Source organism: Agelaius phoeniceus, chromosome 2 (genome assembly GCF_051311805.1).
Source record: "Agelaius phoeniceus isolate bAgePho1 chromosome 2, bAgePho1.hap1, whole genome shotgun sequence".
NCBI classification, from domain to species: Eukaryota; Metazoa; Chordata; class Aves; order Passeriformes; family Icteridae; genus Agelaius; species Agelaius phoeniceus.
Genome location: NC_135266.1, coordinates 57524112 through 57544744, shown reverse-complemented (window position 1 = coordinate 57544744; position 20633 = coordinate 57524112). Strand labels below are relative to the sequence as shown.

Here is a 20633-nt window from a genome sequence, read left to right as displayed (position 1 = left end):
TCATGAATTCAGAAAGAATATTTGCTATCAAGCATACTCAATTCACAGAGAAAAGATCATAAAACACACAGACAAAAAATTGAGAGGTTTTGCATGTTTTGTTTGTATTTCAATACTTTTGCTCTTCAGTCAAATTTGTCAGCTTGTTAGCCTTCTAGATTTATTTTTTTTAATATATAGGGCCTGAATAAACATGCTAATGTTAATTGTACAAACTGAGTCATATTTAAAATATGCAACATGCTCCAGTTACCCTGGCCAGGCTAGGATTATGAATTGGATTTTAACAATAACAGATCTTAAAAAACATGGCAATATGTCTCAACACTGAGACATCTATCTATTTTTGTGATTGCTTTTGTCTAACTATATGCACCAAAATTATCAAAGATCACCAGCTTATTAAAAAAATAACATTAGCTTAGAATATAGCTGAGTTGTTATATACCTACATAGCATGTAGGTATATATATAGATCTCTTTTCTTGCCCCCCTCAAAAGGATGTATTTTTAAAAATATATGATGTAATCACATTATTACAAAATACCACAAAGAAAAAGTGATTGTATAAACATATATTAACATTGCTGGAGATTTTGGCTTATTCTTTCTTTTAATAATTCATACAAATAGAAAATAATTAATACAAATAGGATCTCCCAAATACATTGTGTAAGCTGAATTTATTTCTCATTAGTCACACATTGTCATAAGAATTTCACTTAAAATAACAACATAGGCTTGATAAAGTATTAGTAGGAATTATTATGCAAACAAACTAAAAAGCTAAAACCACACAAATCTTTCCTTAAATATGATCTGTTATTGTATTATTTTACAATAATACATAATACAAAATACTCTTTTTTTTAACTTTTCCTTCTTCCTTCCCCCAGCACAAATCTTCACTGTCAAATGTTATTTACCAAATACATTGCTACTGTTTAGCTAATTCTGTATATTATTTCACAAATGAGATTAGTTTCCTAGCTTTATAGTATGATTGTTCCAAATTAAGTTATACATGCTTCAAATATTTGAGAGAAGAAAATATGCTACAATAGTATAACACGCTACCGACTTCCAAAGGAGATAGGTATAGACGAGAAGTCCTGCCAAGGAGACATAGGATTAAAATTTCTAGCTCAGTGATGATCCTTGACAAAACTAGACATAAGCATGAATTATCATGAGGATTTCCCTAAGCTGAAATTAATTCCAAAAATGGTAAGAGAGCTATTTAAGAGCTACATAATTCTTAAAAAATGTTTTCCAAAGCACGATAAATTTTGCCAAGGATTGGGACACAGACTAAATGACCTCTTGAGGTCTTTGATCTTTGTTGTCTAGGATACAACCAAAGAGATAAGAAATTCAAGACCTCACACAGGGATTGAAGGAACCAGGTTCAAGTCCCTTCTGAGTAGGTGGAGAGAGACATTTGAATCATCTCCTAAATCACTTTTAATACTCTACACCTGCTAGGCAGCACAATGCTCCTGAGAACATGCCACAGTACAGAAAAGAACCTGTATTCTGCAAAAATGAAATCACTAAACTAAGACATAAAGCAGTCCTTAGAAGAAGGACTGATAACCAGCATTCTGGAAAATAGGTTACAAAGCCACAGTCCTTGTCTTTTGTCTGTTCCCAGTCTACCCACAAAATTCACATGGCCTTGAATTTCTTTTAGCACATTGAACAGAATGTTTAGCACTCTCCTGTACCAGGGAAAGCTACACACCCTGCTTACTACACATGTGAAAGCAAAAGTAGGTTTTCACCAGCAATGTGAGAACTCTATAGCTCAGGCACCAAAGGAATAGAATGACATTAAAGCTACTGGATAAAAAAAAGGTTACCACTAAAGGTTCACTTTTTCTGATTATCCTTGAAGAAGAGCCCTTACTGAACCCAAAAGGGTATGTCAAGGGGCTGCAGATCCCAGAATCACATGACTGTTTTCTCTTGCAGTTACACTTTAACAGACCTCTCAGATTTCTTAACTCCTTCAACTACACACTGAAAACTGTGACTCTTAAAAACATGACTTGAGTTGCCTCAAAGTCTTATCAATGCTAGCATTGTAGATTGTCCTAGAAGACATATACATCCCTGCAGGACAGGTTCCAAGCAATTTTCATGCCTTAATGAAAATAAAGTAAAATTCTTCATGGCTACCTTGGAACTTCGCAAAGAAACCTGGAACTTTACAAGAAACAAAATAATTTCCTTTGTAGTCAGAATAAAAAGTAGTTAAATTATCTAAATTTACTAATTTCCTTAAGTGTGCCCTGCCAGCCTCAAACTGTATGCTAAAAGGGCAGAAATAAAAAAAAAAATTAAAAAAAAAGTCTGCCTCTTTCAGCACTAGAAAGCAAACTTTATTCATTACAAGTCTTATAACTGAGATAATACAGACACACAAACATGCAAAAAGAATTAACAGTTAAACATGCACTACTTAATTCCCTACTTCCAAATCAAGAAACAATGCTGTAAATGAACTGGCTAATAGCCTCAGGAATTTTCACCCAGGAGGGGGTTATACACAATATTACAGCACAACTTAAGGCATCACAACACTAGGAAAAACATTTAAGCATAGAATGTGTCTACTCTAGGCAACTCATGCAGGAATTGTATGCAGAGTTCTACAATTATACAATAAACTAAGTTACTGCAAACTTACATGATGCTTCTTTAGTAGACTTCAGGTCACGTCCTTATGTAGTTGGCAGCAATAAGAAGCAGAGGACATGTATTACTTTTCTTGCTGGTTTGAAATGTTGCACTTCCCACTGAAAACCCTGATACATCCTAATGTCTCTAGAAATTTTCACCTCCTTTGCTAATGTCCTGGTTTTGGACAAGGACACGGGTTATGTGGAGCCATGTGGGCATGGCCAAGACACAGTGCAATTCAATCCCATCTCACCTCATGGCCAGGAAGGAGGGAAATGGGTCTCTCTCTTGCTTCCTGGAAAAGAAGGGGGAGGCATTCCTTTGCCTGGGAACCAAGCGACAAATGCAGTGGTGGGGTAACACTGGTCCTGACCAGATGATCTGTCTGTCATTTTTTTCATTGTCTTGGGCTTGGGGACAAAACATGGAGGGAGATGGTCTGTCCACCATTTTGTTCACTTTCCCAGTCAGTGAGCAATTCCCTGCAAATCACACTCTTTTTGTAAACTGTTGTTATTAATATTGTTGCTGCTACTGTTCTTATCTCATTGCCGTTTCCAGTAAATTGCTTTTATCTCAACCCATGATCTCTGCCTTTTTTATTTCCCATTGAAGGTTGTAAGGGGCACTGAACGAGGGAGCGCCACTTCTTAACCATAACAAGTGGCACAAAAAAAAAAAAAAAAAGCCCCCAAAATCCCAAGAAACATAACTATTCTCTATTTCCAACAAGTAAAAAGAGAAAGAAATCCCACAGCTGAAGGGAATGAATAGAAATATCTGAACAGGTGAAGTAAGAATCTAGACTAAAAGGAAATCAAAGAAAAATATGCAGTTAAATTTTCATTTGTGGAGAGCACTGGAATAGAAGGGAAAGTACACAGAAGAAAGAAAATGGGAACATCTGCTTACAGTGGAAAAAAAATAAAGCAGGCTAGTGGGAGTGGGCAGCTACTGTAGAAAGGATGTGATAATTTGAAGGAAATAGATGTGAGATGTTACCATGCTAATGAGAGAAGAAACCAGGGGATCACAAAATACACCGACAGTTCTCACAGCTCCAGAAGTTTCATCTTACTAAGCATGAACTTTTCCAAAATTACTTTTTTTTTTCAGCTTTATACAATAGAAAACTACACACCCTTTAAAGTTCTGTCTATACACTAAATCTATCCCACTGCAGGACACACACATGGCCCCAGCATCTGACCTTTGTATTGTCAGTAGTACCTCAGCTGATGCTCCTGCTCTGCCCTCTCAGGCTGAGAAACAAAGTGCTACAGCACTTTGAAACACAGAAGAATGCACCTCCCACCCTTCGCAGTTCCCCTTATCTTCACACCCTACATCCTTATTAAAAAGACTCTAAAATTAACAGATGTGGTTGCCAACATACACACACACCAATACCTCAAAGGAGTTTTGGATACTGGACAGATTGCTTTTACCATCTCCTTCAAATTCAGATCCATACACACATTCAAATGCAGTCAACTACCTCCATCTGTGGGAATGACCTGACTGAAATTAGGGTCCTGAAAAGAGTGGTGACAGGACTGTTTTATAAACACTTGGAAGTATTGGAAGCCTGCAGAACAGCACTTCATAAAATTGTGGACTGGATCCTAGGGAGCTACTCTGTAAAACTCTGAAACAATTTCATTCTTGGTAGGTGCCACTGAAATAATCTACATTCATGAATTGCAATACACATTTCTATTTCTGCCACAGGTCTTGATATAATCTGCTACCCACAATCTTTGTAAAAAAAATCATGTCTGTGCATCTGTATGCTAAAGAAAAAAAATCTTCTAAAACACATCATCCTAGTGGAAAAAACTGAAACAAAATACCTTTGAAATACATGCCTCAAAAGGAATCTATCTGAACATTTATTTTTAAAAGTCTGAATTCCTATTTCAGATGAAACTTGAAAACTACATTACACAGAACACTCACTGGAGTTATTTCGTCACTAAGAAGAGTTATTTTGTCACTAAGTAAAAGAGCATACAGAAGATTACACATGACCTTACACTTTTCCTGGCCTCTTAGCTAAGACAACAGTCATCTTGCATTCTCTCTTCACTGAAGAATGAAAGAACTAGCCTGGGTCATGGACTCAAAGGATGTACCCATAACAGGTGTCATTATGAAAGTAGATACCTACTTCATCTGTATAGAACTCTAATTCTTAAAAGTAAATGATATCTTGTGTCCCATATAGCAGGGTATTCAATGGGAAGACCTGCGCTTCTTCATCTCCTAAATGTTATGCAGAATCAAAAGAACAGATGTTTAATAGAAAATGAGGTTCTAACTAAATAACAAATCCTTCAGAACTTCTTACTTATTCAAAGCTAAAATGTGGAGTACCTTGGTATCAACCAATACTGAGGTTGGAAGTGACTTCTGGAAGTCATTTGGTCCAATCCCCTTACTCACACAAGGCTATCTACAGCCAGGTGCCCACAACTGCATTCAGGCAGCTTTTGAATATCCCCAAGACTGGAGGGAGAGTCGAAAACCTCCCTGGGCACTCTGTGCCAGTGTTCAGTCTCCCTCAAAGTAATAAAAAAGTGGCTTGTGATGTTCAGGAGGAACCTGTGTTTCAGTTTGTGCCCACTGCCTCTTGTCTTGTCACTGGGCACTACTGAGCAGCGTTTGGCTCAATCCTCCTTGCACTCTCCCTTCAGGTATTTATGTAAACTGGCAAGACCCTCCGGGAGTGTCCTCTTGCCCATGTTAAATATTCATGGCTCTCTCGGCCTTTCCACACAGGAGGGCAGCTTCAGTCCCTTCACCATCTTCATGACCCTTAGTTGGCCCTTCCCACTACATCCATGTCTCTCTTTCACTGAGGAGCCTCGAGCTGGACATAGTATTCCAGTTGTGGCCCTGCCAGTGCTGAAATCAAAAGCCAGGCAGGGAATATGTGCCTTTTGACTGACAGGACAAAAACTTTTGAAGACTTGGATTGTTTTTACAGCTGCATGACTACTGTCCTATAATATGACATGCAACAAAACAAAACAAACTTTCAGTCTCAAAAGAAAAAAATAAAATAAAAAGGCACCACCGACCCTGTCACCTAGACCATGACACTACACAGGTGCCATCAGATCCACTTATTTCATATTGAGCTGTTCACCAGCAGTTATTTGTGACAATTTACTTTAAAATACAAAAGAAATTATGAACTAGATCTAAGTAGTTTTACAACAGCCTTGAAAATAGCTTTCTTTTTTTTTTTTATGAAGACAAGGCTAAAATAAGGTTTCTAGGCATAGCTCACAGAAGTAGGAAGAATGCCTGAACACTGAAATACCAGGAAGCTGATAAATATTCTGCTTTCCAAACTAAGCAACCTAAGGTTGCATCAACACAATTGTTAGCATCAGGGACTTCTCATCACTAAAAGATCTGTTTTAAATTATAGTTCATTCTAAACCAAGAACATTAAACTCTCACATTTTTAAACAGTAGCTGACAAAATTCTGAAGGAAAAAAAAAACAACCCTGAAGTCTTATTTGTTAAGAAGCAACTAAAATGCTCACAGAAATACAGCATGCAAAATCAGAATGATCATTCTCTTAGTTATAATCTGAACACTTGCTGGGTTCCCCACTAGAACTGAAAGTTTTAACCAAGAGTGATTCAACTCCTGGAAAGATCTGAAACTTCATTAATTCTTGTCTGAGGGGAAAGATAAAAGGGGAGGCTGAAATGAGCTTTCAGCTACAATGGAATTTGCTGGACAGGAAAAAGCAAAGCATACTGCTGTTCCCAGCAGAACAGAGTCTAGTACCAGTAGACACATAATTCTATAGTTTCCAGATCTCCCCATTCTAAGATATATTCCTACCATCAAGATTTAGCTGTTTGGGCCTTACAAAGCTGATCCATCATTTGCCAAAGGCATCAAAAGCTGAATAACAGCTCTGAGTGCACTTGTACCCAAAGGGAGCATAGTTGATTCAAGAAACACCATAACGTTATTGATTGTAAATTGGAATGGCAACTGTTCCCCTCCACTATTTGGAACTGTTCAACAGTTGCCTTTCAGACATTGTTGAATTCCAGAGCAAAATCTTTTCATTTAATAATCCCTGACAGATTGTTCTTCCACACATTTGTGTAATTGCTCTTTAAACCTAATAAATTTTAAAGTTTAAGTCCTTCAGCACAGAGTTCCAATTCTTAATTATGCATTGTACAAAGAAAGACATCATTTTTTATAATCTTGATCCATTTCGCTGTACCTCTACTATACTTTTTATTAGTAAGAAGAAAGGAAACCACAAAAAGTGGGCAGAATATGGGCACAGTTTGAACTTTTATAATGAAACTTTAACTTATTATTTTGTTTTCCTTTATTAACAGCTCCCAAAACCCTATTTTGCCAGTATATCAGTAATTTATTAGATTGTATCAATTGGTATCAACTTTGGCAATTGTAGATATTCAAGCCTTTTTTAAAACTGTCATCACATTTGTCACCTTGCTTCCTTTCTTCTGATGTTGGCATAAGTTCAAGCAATAGTTTACACGGCACAGTTCATAGCTCAGCTGTTTCATCCTTCAGTTCCCTTAGAAGTCCAGGGTGAATACCAGCTGGTCTTAGCAATCTGTTACTGTCCACTTTATTGACCTATTCTAAAACTCACTCTGCTGACCATGGAAGTTATGTTTCTTGCAGTAATGTGGTGTTCTCCCAAAGTCCAGCTTGGAGGTAAGTTCATTATTGATCAAACAGAAATAATTCAGAGCTTCAGCATTTGGAAGCAGGAAAAAAATTGTGTTACTCTTTTTTTTTCCTTTGAAAGACAGATCTGACACACTAAATCATACTTTTGTATAGCATTTTTATTACATCTTTATCCATGCTTAAAATTCAATAGTATGAAAATTTTAAACCTTAGCTCTAAATCGCAAAGCAGTTACAATCAGAAACCTATTGAAGTCCTCACCATTAAAATACAAGCGCATACTCCTAAATGAAATCTGCATGAAAGAGAGACACTCAAAGACATGGCTTTTGCTGCTTATAGATTATATGTAGCATCTGTTAAATATGCTTAATATGCTGCACTCTCTGTATTTCCTTAACTAGGCTCTGAGGCTTTTTAGGTGAGTCTACTAGTTAAATATTTTTTTATCTTTTAATGAAGAATTCATTACTTTGTTTGATATCAAAACTCTTTAAACTTCACTAAATAGCTTCTAGAAGCCGGACTTGGCCTATTTCTAGACCAAAGTCCAACACACAAGCTAATTTTAGTTCTTCTTACTGTGCAAGCTTTGAAAATGTTGGTATTTATTATTTATTCACAAGAAAAAGTAGTAGCATCTTTTTGATTTTTATATCTTAATTTACTACACAGGAAAAATTGCTTCATCATAATCTTAACTTTCAATTTAATACAGATATTTCCAGCCTTGAGTTTTAAAGACTACAAGTCTTTGAACATATAGTAATTTAAGTTTTTTCACCTTTGGAGAAGGACTTGGGGGTGCTGGTGGATGAATGACTGGACATGACCTGGCAATGTGCACTTGAGGCCCAGAAATCTATCCACATCCTGCGCTGCATCAAAAGCAGCCTGGCCGAGAGATCAAAGGAGGTGATTCTGCCCCTCTACTCCACTCTGGTGAAACCCCACCCGGAGTGCTGCATCGAGCTCTGGGGTCCCCACCACAAGAAGGACATGAACCTCTTGGCCCAGGTCCAGAGGAAGGACACAAAAACAGAGAGCTGCAGCACTTCTACAAAGACAGGCTGAGAAAGCGGGGTTTATCTTGGAGAAGAGAAGCCTCCAGGGAGACCTTGAAGCTCTTGAATATTTCAAGGGAGCTTATAGAAATTAGTGTCAGTTGTGACAGGACAAGGGTTTTAGCCTAAAAACCGTTGATTTAGAGTAGATATATAGGTAACATTTTTTACAGTGAAGGTGAGAAAACACTGGAACAGGTTGCCTGGAGAAGTTGTGGATGCCTCACTCCTGGAAACATTCGAAGGCAGGCCAGATGTGGCTCTGAGCAATTTGATGTCATGGATGATGTCCCTGCCCATTGCAGATGAGTTTGACTAGGTGGCCTTTAAATGTCCCTTCCAATCCCAACTATTCTACAATTCCAAAAGTCACAGTATGGAGACATAGCTGAGCATTTCCAGAAATATATGGGAGTCCATTCTTTCCTACACACTCTGCTTTTGTCCTGCTTGCATATTCCTAGAATTTATGAAAAGGGAAACATAATAATCAACATACTTTAAAAACTTCAACTCACAAAAATGACCAAAAAATTAACAGGGACAGGGGGAAGTGTGACATTAAAGTAGCAAGTTTAATCAGCTTGTGGAGTAATCAAATGAGCACCAAAGAGAGGCAGACCACGTAACCAGAAGCAGGGCAGAAGACATCAGTCAGGCCTCTTCAACTGAGCATCGATGAACTGACATGCGCTCTGTTGCTCAAAGAGCACCATCCTGTGATCCCAGCAGAGCAGAAGCTTGCAATGCATCTGAAGGAAGCTATTCACTATTTTCCTATTTCTCTGTATAGTGAATTCCAGAACTTAGCTTTCAGTTGTGCCACTTCCCTGCACAGCCATATAAACACTATCAAACAAGGAAAAGAATTGGACTCCCCCCATCTAGCAGCACCAGATTTGCCTGCCACTGAAATATGGCACAGAACAAATTCATGAAATTTGCTATCGTGTAAATTATAAACAAAAATTACACATTTTTAATTAACCATTTGTTTTTAAGGGTAATTGCTCTCAGAATAGTACAGCGTAACTGATTAAAGAGACATTTTGCATAATTGATTTGATCTTTGTTATTGTATGATTTAAAGTTAACAAGTACCATCTGAGTATACATATAGGTTGAAGACATATTCCTGACAGAAAAATTATTCCATCAAGACCTCATCTCCTTCCTTTAAACTATGGGGTTCATTTCACTTGTGTAAAATACTGTTGTATAGTCTGACCAGCACCCAGTCTCAAAATCAGTTCAACTAAATATCCTTATTAATGAACAATACCTCAATTCACAAGAAAGACAATTTTTATTAGTTATTATGTAGAAGTAATTTCATTGCAGAACACTGTAGTACAATACAGTGCATATTGCACTATATGTTATTCATCTGTAAGTAATTTTGCTGAACAATTTTGCCAAATTTTTTATAAACTATTCTCTGTATTCTGATGTTATTTTTAATTCTGTTATTAACCTCTGATATAAACTTAAAACAATTCAAGATATTTCCAGGAGGAAAACACTGGATCAGGCTTTCAAGCTAATTCTTTGAGTGACTATACAAGAACACCCCAAGACATGGAACTAGAATAGATGAGGTAGTGCAAGGGCAGGAATGAATGATCTGACATAAGAGGGACAAAAAACTTACTAAGCTACCACTGTCACCTCATAGCACTGTCAGTGCCTCACAAACCACAAAGGCAGGGGCAGTACCAACCTGACAAAGGACTGATCATTAACTTGTGACAAGAATCAGCAGTACATGGGACTCCAAACTGAAAGGGCAAATGGACAAGAATAGCAAACTGGGATTACTAGGGAGGAGCTGGTGTATTCTGACTGAAATGGAATGAAGAGCCGCGGCCAGCAGTGGACTGCCAAATTACAAAGGCAGCAGGAAATCAAGGGTATCAGAGATAATAAAGAGCACTCCCACACAAGCACCTAAAGTACATCAAAGCACCTGAAGCATATCTGGAGATCAGGATGGGACACTTCTATCAGCCTAAGACATGAAATGCTGGTATATAGTCAGCCAGTGCGACTAGATCTCCAGGATGATGCCATTAGCTGAATAACAGCCTGAAAGTAGTGGCCTTGCAGGTCAGATGCCTGGTGAGACTGCTTACCCCTTGTTACAATCCCTGCGAGCTGGGAAATCATCTGGGAGGCAAGTCAAAAAAAAGACAAATCACTGTGGATCTCCCATCCTGCAACGTGCAACCCACCCTCTTCCTCATGCACTGCTGATAAACCTGCTGCTTACAAATGTGTACCTTATGTGGTGTATGGGAGCAGGAGAGAGAAGATAAAGGAATGCAAATCTATCCCTTACTTGTAAAGTTTTGCAACAATTAATAGCAACTACTGTGTCATCTATGGTCCAAAGTTCAGGTCACTCCTAAAACAAAGCACAGCAGATACATTTTTCATAATTTTGTTAGGTCTATTTTTAAAATATTGAGGTCTTTTTCTTAAAGAGGCATTCCCAAGGTAAGCGTGCCTGAATCTCTCTGAACTACTTGTCTGGAACCAATCTGCAGTTCAATTTATTCATGACTAGTTTTTACTTATTTCTAGCAGTTTAAACAGTTATTTTCCCTTTCTAATGCTCTTCTTAAAGAATGACAAAATATCTTAGCACTACAACATGATCTTTGATTTTTTTAATTAAGTATTTCAAATCCATTTAATCTCTTCACCTGATGATACCAGAAGCTTCCACGCATCTGTGATTTAATCTGCCTTGAGTCTGGGACAGTAGAACTGAAAGCCACATTACAAAGCGTGACTTGTAAACATATTAATGACAATGCTTCCCTACTGGAAACATTTCTGTGAAATCCAGGATTTGTTCTGCTCTCCTTCCCTTACCTTTATTTCCTTTTTTTGTAAACAACCAATACATATATATATCTAAAAATACCCATATGTACATAAACTGAAGTAAAAAATCACAGATTCTAGTACTAACCTAAAATTTGTGTTCACAGTGTTAAATTTCAGGCATGAGCATCTCCACTAAGTTCTGATTCCCTGACCACAAGGGAAGGCATGGGAACTGTGCCATGCTTTCAGACAATATCAAATCCATCCAAATGGACTGGAGAAGCGTGAGCTTGTTTCAGACTGATTCTTTCTCGTGTGTTTAATTCCCAGGTTTCTTTGCTTTCTTCTGCAATAGCTACAATCACACTCACACTCTCCATTCTCAAACACAACCAATACTCTGCCACCTTTAAGTAGTCAGTCAGCTACCAGAGGTCTCCATCATCCACTATTAGCAAAGGAATGCCAGCAAGGCCATGCAAAGCCAGTAACAAACTTTTTAGAGACTGCTACCTATCTGCCTGTCCTGCTCTCTGTACTGGCCCTCTGCAGCCATCAGGTACATGCTGGGGTCTCAAGAGCATACTGGTAAATATGAGGTAGGCAAATGCAGTAGCATTTAGCAATGTGAAAAAGGGATTAAATATGTTAAAATTTCTTTGTTATGTGAGAAAAGTTCTGTTTCAATACAACAAGTGAAGCTACAGTTAAAGGCTTTGTATAAAAGAAGTCCTGCAGTTTCAGTTTTGTAAATCCTACATGTAGTAAAAATACCATGAGATTACTTGAAATCCACTTGAATAGAGCAAGCTCTTTCAGAACTAACAGGACTTAAAAGTAACATAAAATTTGCCAATCATACTTAAGTATTTGGCTTTGTTCTCAAATTTGTCTTTCTTCTACTCATCCAGCTTTTGTAACATCCTACCCTTCTTGAATCTGAAAATGCTTCCAAACTCTGCCATCACAAAGTTCAGCCTTTTCTTAACATATGCAACAGATCATTGAGACTATTTAATAAATAATTATTCCCAAAACTGATCCTTCAAAAACTTTACTAATAGCCTCATAGTCCAATGCAGCCTTTTTCAATATTCCCCACATCCTCTTAAACTTACCTGTTTTACAAGTCTGCAGCTAATCCCACTTTTCATTAATACTGGTACAATGGCAGTCCTACTGCAATCCAGAGTTTAAACAGATCATATTTGTTTTGCTTAGAAAAACTGTCATCTTCTCAAAAAACTAAAATGTTATCTACTGCCTAGCATAATTTACTTTTCATATGCTGAATCTGATACACACTTCACTCTCCTTTTTTTTTAATCTAACACTGTGTCTTTGACTGTAATTTCTAGAAAAACTGTTCAGTGTTTCTGCATATCATTGATAATGAACTAATGAATCTATGAAATCAAGTCCTCAGACATTTTTGAATATAACTTCTAGAAAAGGTGCTGTCTTTTTTTCCCAGTAAAAATAAATAAAAAAACCCTCAGTATTCCCTTGCTATAACTACTAAATGATGGATGATTCCCTTGCAATCATCACTAAGTATCATACACAGTTTCTAATAAAAGCAGTGAAATGGATTTACATAATTGAATAAAGAAAAAAACAATAATGGTCTACAGTGTAAATTAAATTCAAGTGCACAAGCACTTCAATTTTATGTGCACAAGCACTTGAAGGATTATGCTGAAACAAAATATGAATTTAGCCAACATTTTTTATTGCTAAAGAAAGAGCTGTCAGTCAGCACATTTGTTTGCATGGTCTCATTAGAGTACATTGCCTCAATCTCAACAGTCATAGTGAAGAATGTTGAGAGCATAACTGTATCTACTTAACAAGCATTCATGCACCCTCATTAATTTTTTTCATCTCACTTTGAAGCATGACATGGCTCATACCAGAACAATAACTTGGTGATAATTGTTTGAGACAACAACTGGACAGGAACTGTGCAGAGGTGAACTTTCCTATAGATTATAGTATGCCTTAGTGAATTACAATTAGCTTTAAAAGTCATTTGTCCTGTTCAGCAGCTTTCAAGATATTTCATTAGCAACTAAAGAAATCCTAACATATTTTAGGCTTTAATGACCCACTTGCATTATATTTTCTAAGACAGAAATTTCTCCAGAACACATGACAAATATCGCAATATGCGAGCTCACAACTCTATAGTATTTATAAAATTGTCACATGATATAAACTGAAGCTTAGCTTGTCATTTATTAATTTAAATGCTAATAAAATAACAAGAATAATTTATATAACTGCCAGATCACAAACCACCTTTACAAAACTCTGATGATAACTTTCCTGTACTCATCTACAAGATAAGTGTCATATTTAGGAATATAACAAAACAATTCAGATCAAGTACAAATCACTAAGGAAAACAACTGTACATAGAGCTGTATAATTATATTCCACCATGAGCTAAAGGAAAATAGACTATATATCTACCTGATCTATGGTTATTATAATGGACTGATACAAAAATAAAAAATAAAAACCAAACAAAACCCCACACCACAAAACCTAACAAAATTACTTATAAATTATATTTAAACAATTTTTCAGATTTTTAACTCTTTTAATACACTCCTATGTGCTGATAATGTTCCCTGTCTCTTCTAGAATAATCACTTCAATGCTGCATTAATTGTTGCTTTTCCTGCCCCCAAACTCAACTTTTTTTGAAGTCAGAGGATAACGCCATCTACATTTATCTGTAGTTTCCCAGGAAATTGTAAAAATCAAAGTGTCCCAATTTAGCAACAGAAAAATCTCCATATCTAGAAAAACATTATTTCTTCAAAATTATTCATAGTAAGAAGGCTGACCTCATAATAAAAATGGGTTCTGCTTGTATTGTTATTATTAAGTGACAGATATCTGCAGAAATTATTCAGTCTTTTTACTAGGATAAAAAGAAAATCTTGGTGATGAAAGAAGAGCTATAAAAATGAAAGCAGATTTTCAACAGAAAGTCTGACTTTAGATGCTGAAAAAAAACTGTATTGAAGATCCATTAGAAACCTACATCCAGACCAAATTGTTCAATTTGAAACTAGTAAATGGGCCTCCAGCAACAGATAGTGATGTCAATTTACATAGAAGGCAATTGTGTAGGGAAAAAATAATTTCAATTTAAAAAAGAAACAGATTTAAATTAAAATTTTCTACTGCCTTAGGAAAAGACCACACATAATGACAACATGGAGACAGACCACTGCATCTATTCCTAACAGAAAGCTGGACAAGCATAATTACAAATGAAAGAATGAAAGAAAGAATGAAAGAAAGAAAGAAAAGTACAAGACTTACTTTTTTTGCATCAAACAAATCTTCAGGAATCAGGAAAGATTTCAGGTACAGTTTAAAACCAGTTGTTAATCAATTAATTGTTTTCTGTAGCACCTATCTCCCAAAGGCAGCACTGAGAACAAATGCAGTTTAATTTCTAGTGTAAGGGCACAAGTCTTTGAGCCACTGCCATTTCTTAAAGCATACTTTTTAGTCATCATGGTCTTCCCCAAAACAGGGGCTGTTCCCATACAAACATGGTGCAGGAACTTTACTTTCAACCTCATATATTCAAAAAAGTTACATCTATACACATGGATAACATGTCTAAATGAATTCCAATCACTGACAGGCAATCTCTCGCTCTCTCTAACAGTTGTGTAACTCTCTCCTGTGCTCTACTCACACACCATCCATTACCTGGACAACCATCCTGGAGTTAAGAGAATAAATATCACCCTTTTAAAAGCAATATGATGCTTAGAGATATCAGCAAGAGAACAGCTGGTAAAATCATAAATGCACTTGAAGCGGCCAACAACCACATTATTATCATAAACTTCTCTCCATATAGCAATCAATGCTTATTCATCCTAAATCCCACCCATTCACTCCCCTTATAACAATGTCTGGTGCATCTGCAAATGTAGTCTTTTGGGGCCTCTATACAATATAGATTTTCACACACTTACAACAGATGGGATGCAAACTTGATGTTTTGTTTTGGTTTAACTATACCAGTGAAAGTCAAGAATGGAGAGAAAGCTGTTGGAACTGTTGGTTGTGTTTCTCCTATGGTGTCTTTTTTTTTTTTTTTTGGTGGGGGGGGGGAGCAGGGAGGGGAGGGCTTGTGGACAGGTGGTGATAGTTTTATTTTCAAAGCTTAAATACTTAAGCATTGTTTGTCTGTAGTTCTCATACTTCGAACACTTACTTCAGAAAGAGTAAGTTCAAAAACCTCTTAGACTTCCCATACTTACTCTGGGAAATGGGATTAAGAACACATCAAAGCTAATAGTGCTTTATGGAAGAACCTTATGGAAAAAGAAAAGGCAGATGGAATTCTATCTACCCATTTGAGTTATTTTCTCTGCTAAGCCTCCATTGGACCTCAAGTGCATCCAAAGACTCATACCCACCAAAACTTCAGATGGATAAACTTTTGGAAGGAAAATTCATCCAAAAATCTACAGCAGAAAAAAATCCTCAGCTAAAAATAAATATATAATCAGTATCTCTGCATTCTGGATGGATAAACCTTTCTGTAAAGAAAAAGTCAAAAATTTCTTCACATGTAAAAACAAAAACAAGCATCATGGCAGCATTGATATAGCAGTTTAATTTTACCCAAAATGAAGTACAAGAATGGGAAAATGCCATATAGTCATAGGGAGCATTTCTTGGTTTCTGCCTTTAGAAATCAAGACTTCTAAACATTATGCAGTCACCACTGAAGGTTCAGCCATGCTCCTGCCCTTCTCTCCTTTTCCCCTACCAGAGGTACAAACACTGAACACCTCCAGGATAGGAAGCGGTCTGAACTCTGTCCATAGTCAAATACAGTGATCTGCCTTCATTATGCAGGATTGAGATGATCATAGTTCAATTCATGAACCTCTGAAGAAAATGCTTTTTTTTTCATTTCCTTTCTTATAATACACTTTACAAAACTTGGCTTAGTGATTTTAAATTTAGGCTAAGAAAAGAAAAAGAGATCCTGTGTCATAACAACATGTTCATAATGTCATGTTTTATAATTGAAGTGGTGGGTTTAAGAAGAACTGATCTGATCAATATTCAAAATCAGGACAGTAATTCCAACTTTTGTCTTTTTTATCCACTCTAAAAAATTAAGCCGTTGTTCCTCAGAAAGAAAATAGGAAGCTGTTGTCTCTTTGAAATCGCTCAGCAGTTGAATCCAAAATGCCTTTTACCCAGTCAACCTGAAGGAAAATGTGGCTGTATTTACACTGCTCTATAAGAGGAAGGAGGGAGGTTATACAGCAGTTTCCCACTTCCAAGTATAGCCTTCAATTTTTCATGACTAGTTTAAAACTGTCCACACTAACACCATAGATAACCAGGACTGTATTAGACAATGGAAAAATGCAAAATTCTTCTTCCAAAGCTTTCCAGTCCCTTTTAGCTGTACTTCTTTCCATGCTGCTTCAAATATTTCAAATAGTAAACCAAATAAATCAAAAAGATTCCATAATGTTTCAAAAGTTAGATCCCCAAATACTGAGTCTGTACTGTTCCAATGTTCAAAATAACACTATTCAGTACCATCTAGAACCAAACAGCAATGTTTCTCTACGCTATCCACTTGCAAAAACATGACACTGAGATTAGAAATACACAAGCTTACAATAGCTCTGTAATGTTGATATTTTTATTGTTGTTGATCAAAAGTACCAACATAATTGATTCATTATTCAGTGATTGGAACATGCACTTGACAGCTACAATTTCCCTTACTATCATCCAGGTTTTCAGCAGCAGACACTGAGACTCTGCACAGTAATTCTACTTCTAAAGCTATCTCACCACAAAAATGATTCAGAGTTGCCTTTTTGCATTCTCACTTTGTGAAAAAAATGCAACCACATAAGCTACAAATCAAAAAACAATAACAGACCTGTTCAACTTTTAAAATACTCTTTTTCTCTGTCCACTTAACTTCAAATCAACACATAGATCTAAACTTGACTATACATGGCACTCAGAGACATCATTTTAATTCTGTCAATAAATATGCAAAGCTATTGTTGTTTACATTTACATTTAAATACTGTACATATCTAGAAGCATAATTGTTTCTAAGCTATGACCCGCATTTTCCCTGAAATTTGGTGGAAAAAAATTCCTTTGATGTATATTAGAGAAATTTACAAAATATCACTTTATGATTTTATCTAGGAACATATCGTGATAAAAGCCTTCTCCAAGAAAAACTGAAACTTTGGTATAAGATGACATTTCTTCATTAGAAACTATAAAGGTAGCATTGTTTTAAATCTCTATGGGTATATTTAAAACCACAAGTTAACTATAATAGAAAACACATTTTAAAAAACTGCTACTGTTTCAGACTGGGGAAAAAAACTATACTTAAAGCTGCATAGCCACTATTTTCAACACATACTAAAAATCATAGCTTCAACCAAATATTTTTTAAAAATCACAGTTATAAAGTGCAACAAAAATTAAAGAAAAAATAAAGATGTTTTGCTTCCTAATCTCTAAAACCATAGCATACAATCTATTTAAAAAGCAGAGGTTGCAAGGCTTACAGAGAAGCACAAATTAGCAATTTATCCAATATGATGTTAAGATAAATTTTTAATATGAATGTTCGATGAGTAAAGTTTGGAATCTTTTTTCCATGTAGAAAGGTAAAAGTAATATAAGACATAATACAGCCTGAAAAAAGATTCAAGAATATAGTTGCTATGGTGAAGACAGGAGGCAGTAGAAAGTCAAAAAAGACATGCATAAATAGTTTATAAAAAATATTTGGATACATAACAATAAGATGTGGTACAAGAATGTAACATAAGACATTACACTGATTTCACATAATATATGCAAAATAAAGAAAAATATACAAAGACAGAAACATACACTGGAAACCTACTGATAAATCTAAAGCACTGCAGAGCCAGAAATTTAATAGATCATTACTATTTCTACTAGAAAATAAAAGTGCAAACTATAATTCTTGATCATTTTTTAGTTTTTTGTTAGAATAATCTTGTTGATTACAAAAAGACTGTTTACATAATTTTTTTTAAATCATATTATTTTGATTTGTCATAATCATTACTCAATAATGAGTGTCTGATTTAGTTCAAGATCTAAGGTAACAGAAGTGTTTATTTAATTTAAATTATCTCAGCCATTAAACCATCAGGCAGATTTAAACATGCTAAAACTCAGAAAATTTATCATCTTATACTTAAGGAACTAAACTTGTCACAGACATCTTTTATGAAAAATCCTTTCCTTAGGATTTTTCCTCCTGAGAAGCTGAGAGGCCTCAGGAACAAAATGTAAACAATGGTTATCTGCTGCTGTGGAATGCAACAGGTGCATCTGTGATTGGTCTCATGTGGTTGTTTCTAATTAATGGCCAATCACAGTCAGCTGGCTTGAACTCTCTGTCTGAGCCACAAGGCTTTGTTATTCATTCTTTCTTTTTCTATTCTTAGCTAGCCTTCTGATGAAATCCTTTCTTCTATTCTTTTAGAATAGTTTTAATATAATATATAATATATCATAAAATAACAAATCAAGCCTTCTGAAACATGGAGTCAGATGCTCATCTCTTCCCTCTTCCTCGGACCCCTGTGAACATGGTCACATAAACTATCATCTTTAAACATTAGTTTCACATCAAACAACAACAGTAATAGCAACAGCTATAATTCTGATCTACCTATTCTTACAAGTATATGCAAAGACCTCAAAGTAAAGACTAAGGTTTAAAATTAACCAGAATTAAGGAAATGAAGATGAACAATAGAAGTTACAGTTATAAGAATGTTTGGTTTGCTCTACTAAGGGAATGTCCATATCTCACATATCTGTCTCCCTACAAGAATGCTACATTCCACTAAACTACAGTCCTTAGCACTGTGGAAACAGACAGTGTATTAACAGGAGCGAACAGTTTGCAGTGTAGATGCACAAAGTGCATTGCTATTGTGCTATATGCATCTTAGAGATTTACTCTTGAATGTTCAAGAAATAGAAGAAGATATTTTCTCTCTGAAACACAGAGAAAATCGTTGCATGCATGTACAGTTTTCTGAGAAAAGTCTCTGTGAAGGAACTCAACCTGACATTTGAAGCTTAATATTTATGTAGCAATCATGTTACAGGTGAGCAAGCTCTCAGTTGCACATGGGAACATTCCACTTGATAAAAAATATGTCAAAATAGTTTCTGAGAAAAATCCAAATGAACCAGATTATTTACTTACTGAAAGCAGCATAAATGTATCTTTCAAACTTAGAGAAACCAGCAAGTAACAAAGTAATCCACTTTTAAGTGTAATAAACAAATTGTACTGAACAGCAAATCTCCAGAGCACAAGGGAGTACTTGCATGATAAACAATTTACAGAGGTCTATAACTAAAGCCAACATCAATCAAGGTCACACAAAATCTCCATGTGGCTCAACTTGCCATATTTAATAAATAAATCCAGGTATTATCAACAGCATTAACTTGTTAATAGATGAATACTAACAACACAGTCCACATACTGTAGAAAATGTTAATGAAGAATAAAGAACTACTGTGTATAGGTCTGTACTGCAGCTCCTCAATAAGATAGATAATTAATAGCCTTACATATTCTGCAGAAGGAATTCATGAACTATCACAAATACTACGCTTTCAGTCATACAATGCACATCAAAAATAGCTTTCTGACAACAGCCTGAGGACTTCAGACCAAAAACTAAAAATTAGTTTATGAGATGTTCTTTAAATTCAAGGGGTCACTCATACTGAAAAATATGCTGAACCTCAGCAGAAAAAGATAAGGGAATGCAGTCACCTAAACCTTATTTCCCACACTCATTTCCCACACTTGACCTCCACACTCATTCCAGTGTGTTAACATTGCTAACAGTGATTTTTTTAAAATGTTTTTAAAATTAAATACCAGCTCATACAATTAATGCTGGCTTCAGCTCATAAACCACAGAAATTACTCTTAAGTATTTCTGTAATAATTTTTGTTAAAAAGTCTGATAAACAATTGCAACTTACTTCCTAAATACACCTTTTAAAATGTTAGAAAATTAACTAGTGAAAAGAAATTAACTGTTCCAGAGCACAAGCAAAGGCAGGCCATTTTGGGGGGGGGGGGGGGTGTATTATTTTCTTTGTCTTGGAGGGAGATGTTTAACAGCCAAGAAACCATAGCCATTTCTGAGTCTTAAGAAATCATAGCCATTTCTGAGTCTTCTATAGACCAAGAGATCTGACTGACCTCATATATTCAAGCTGGA

At 35.8% G+C, this 20633-nt stretch overlaps 1 protein-coding gene across 1 annotated transcript in view; it reads right to left on the bottom strand.

Moving 5' to 3' along the window:
* The window catches only part of DIAPH3 (diaphanous related formin 3), a 212388-nt gene that overhangs the window by 125946 nt on the left and 65809 nt on the right, over positions 1–20633 (bottom strand). The window contains exon 17 of the mRNA XM_077173643.1: positions 2694–2726. Within this exon, the coding sequence (XP_077029758.1) occupies positions 2694–2726 (33 nt within the window). The remainder of the gene's footprint in view (positions 1–2693; positions 2727–20633) is intronic.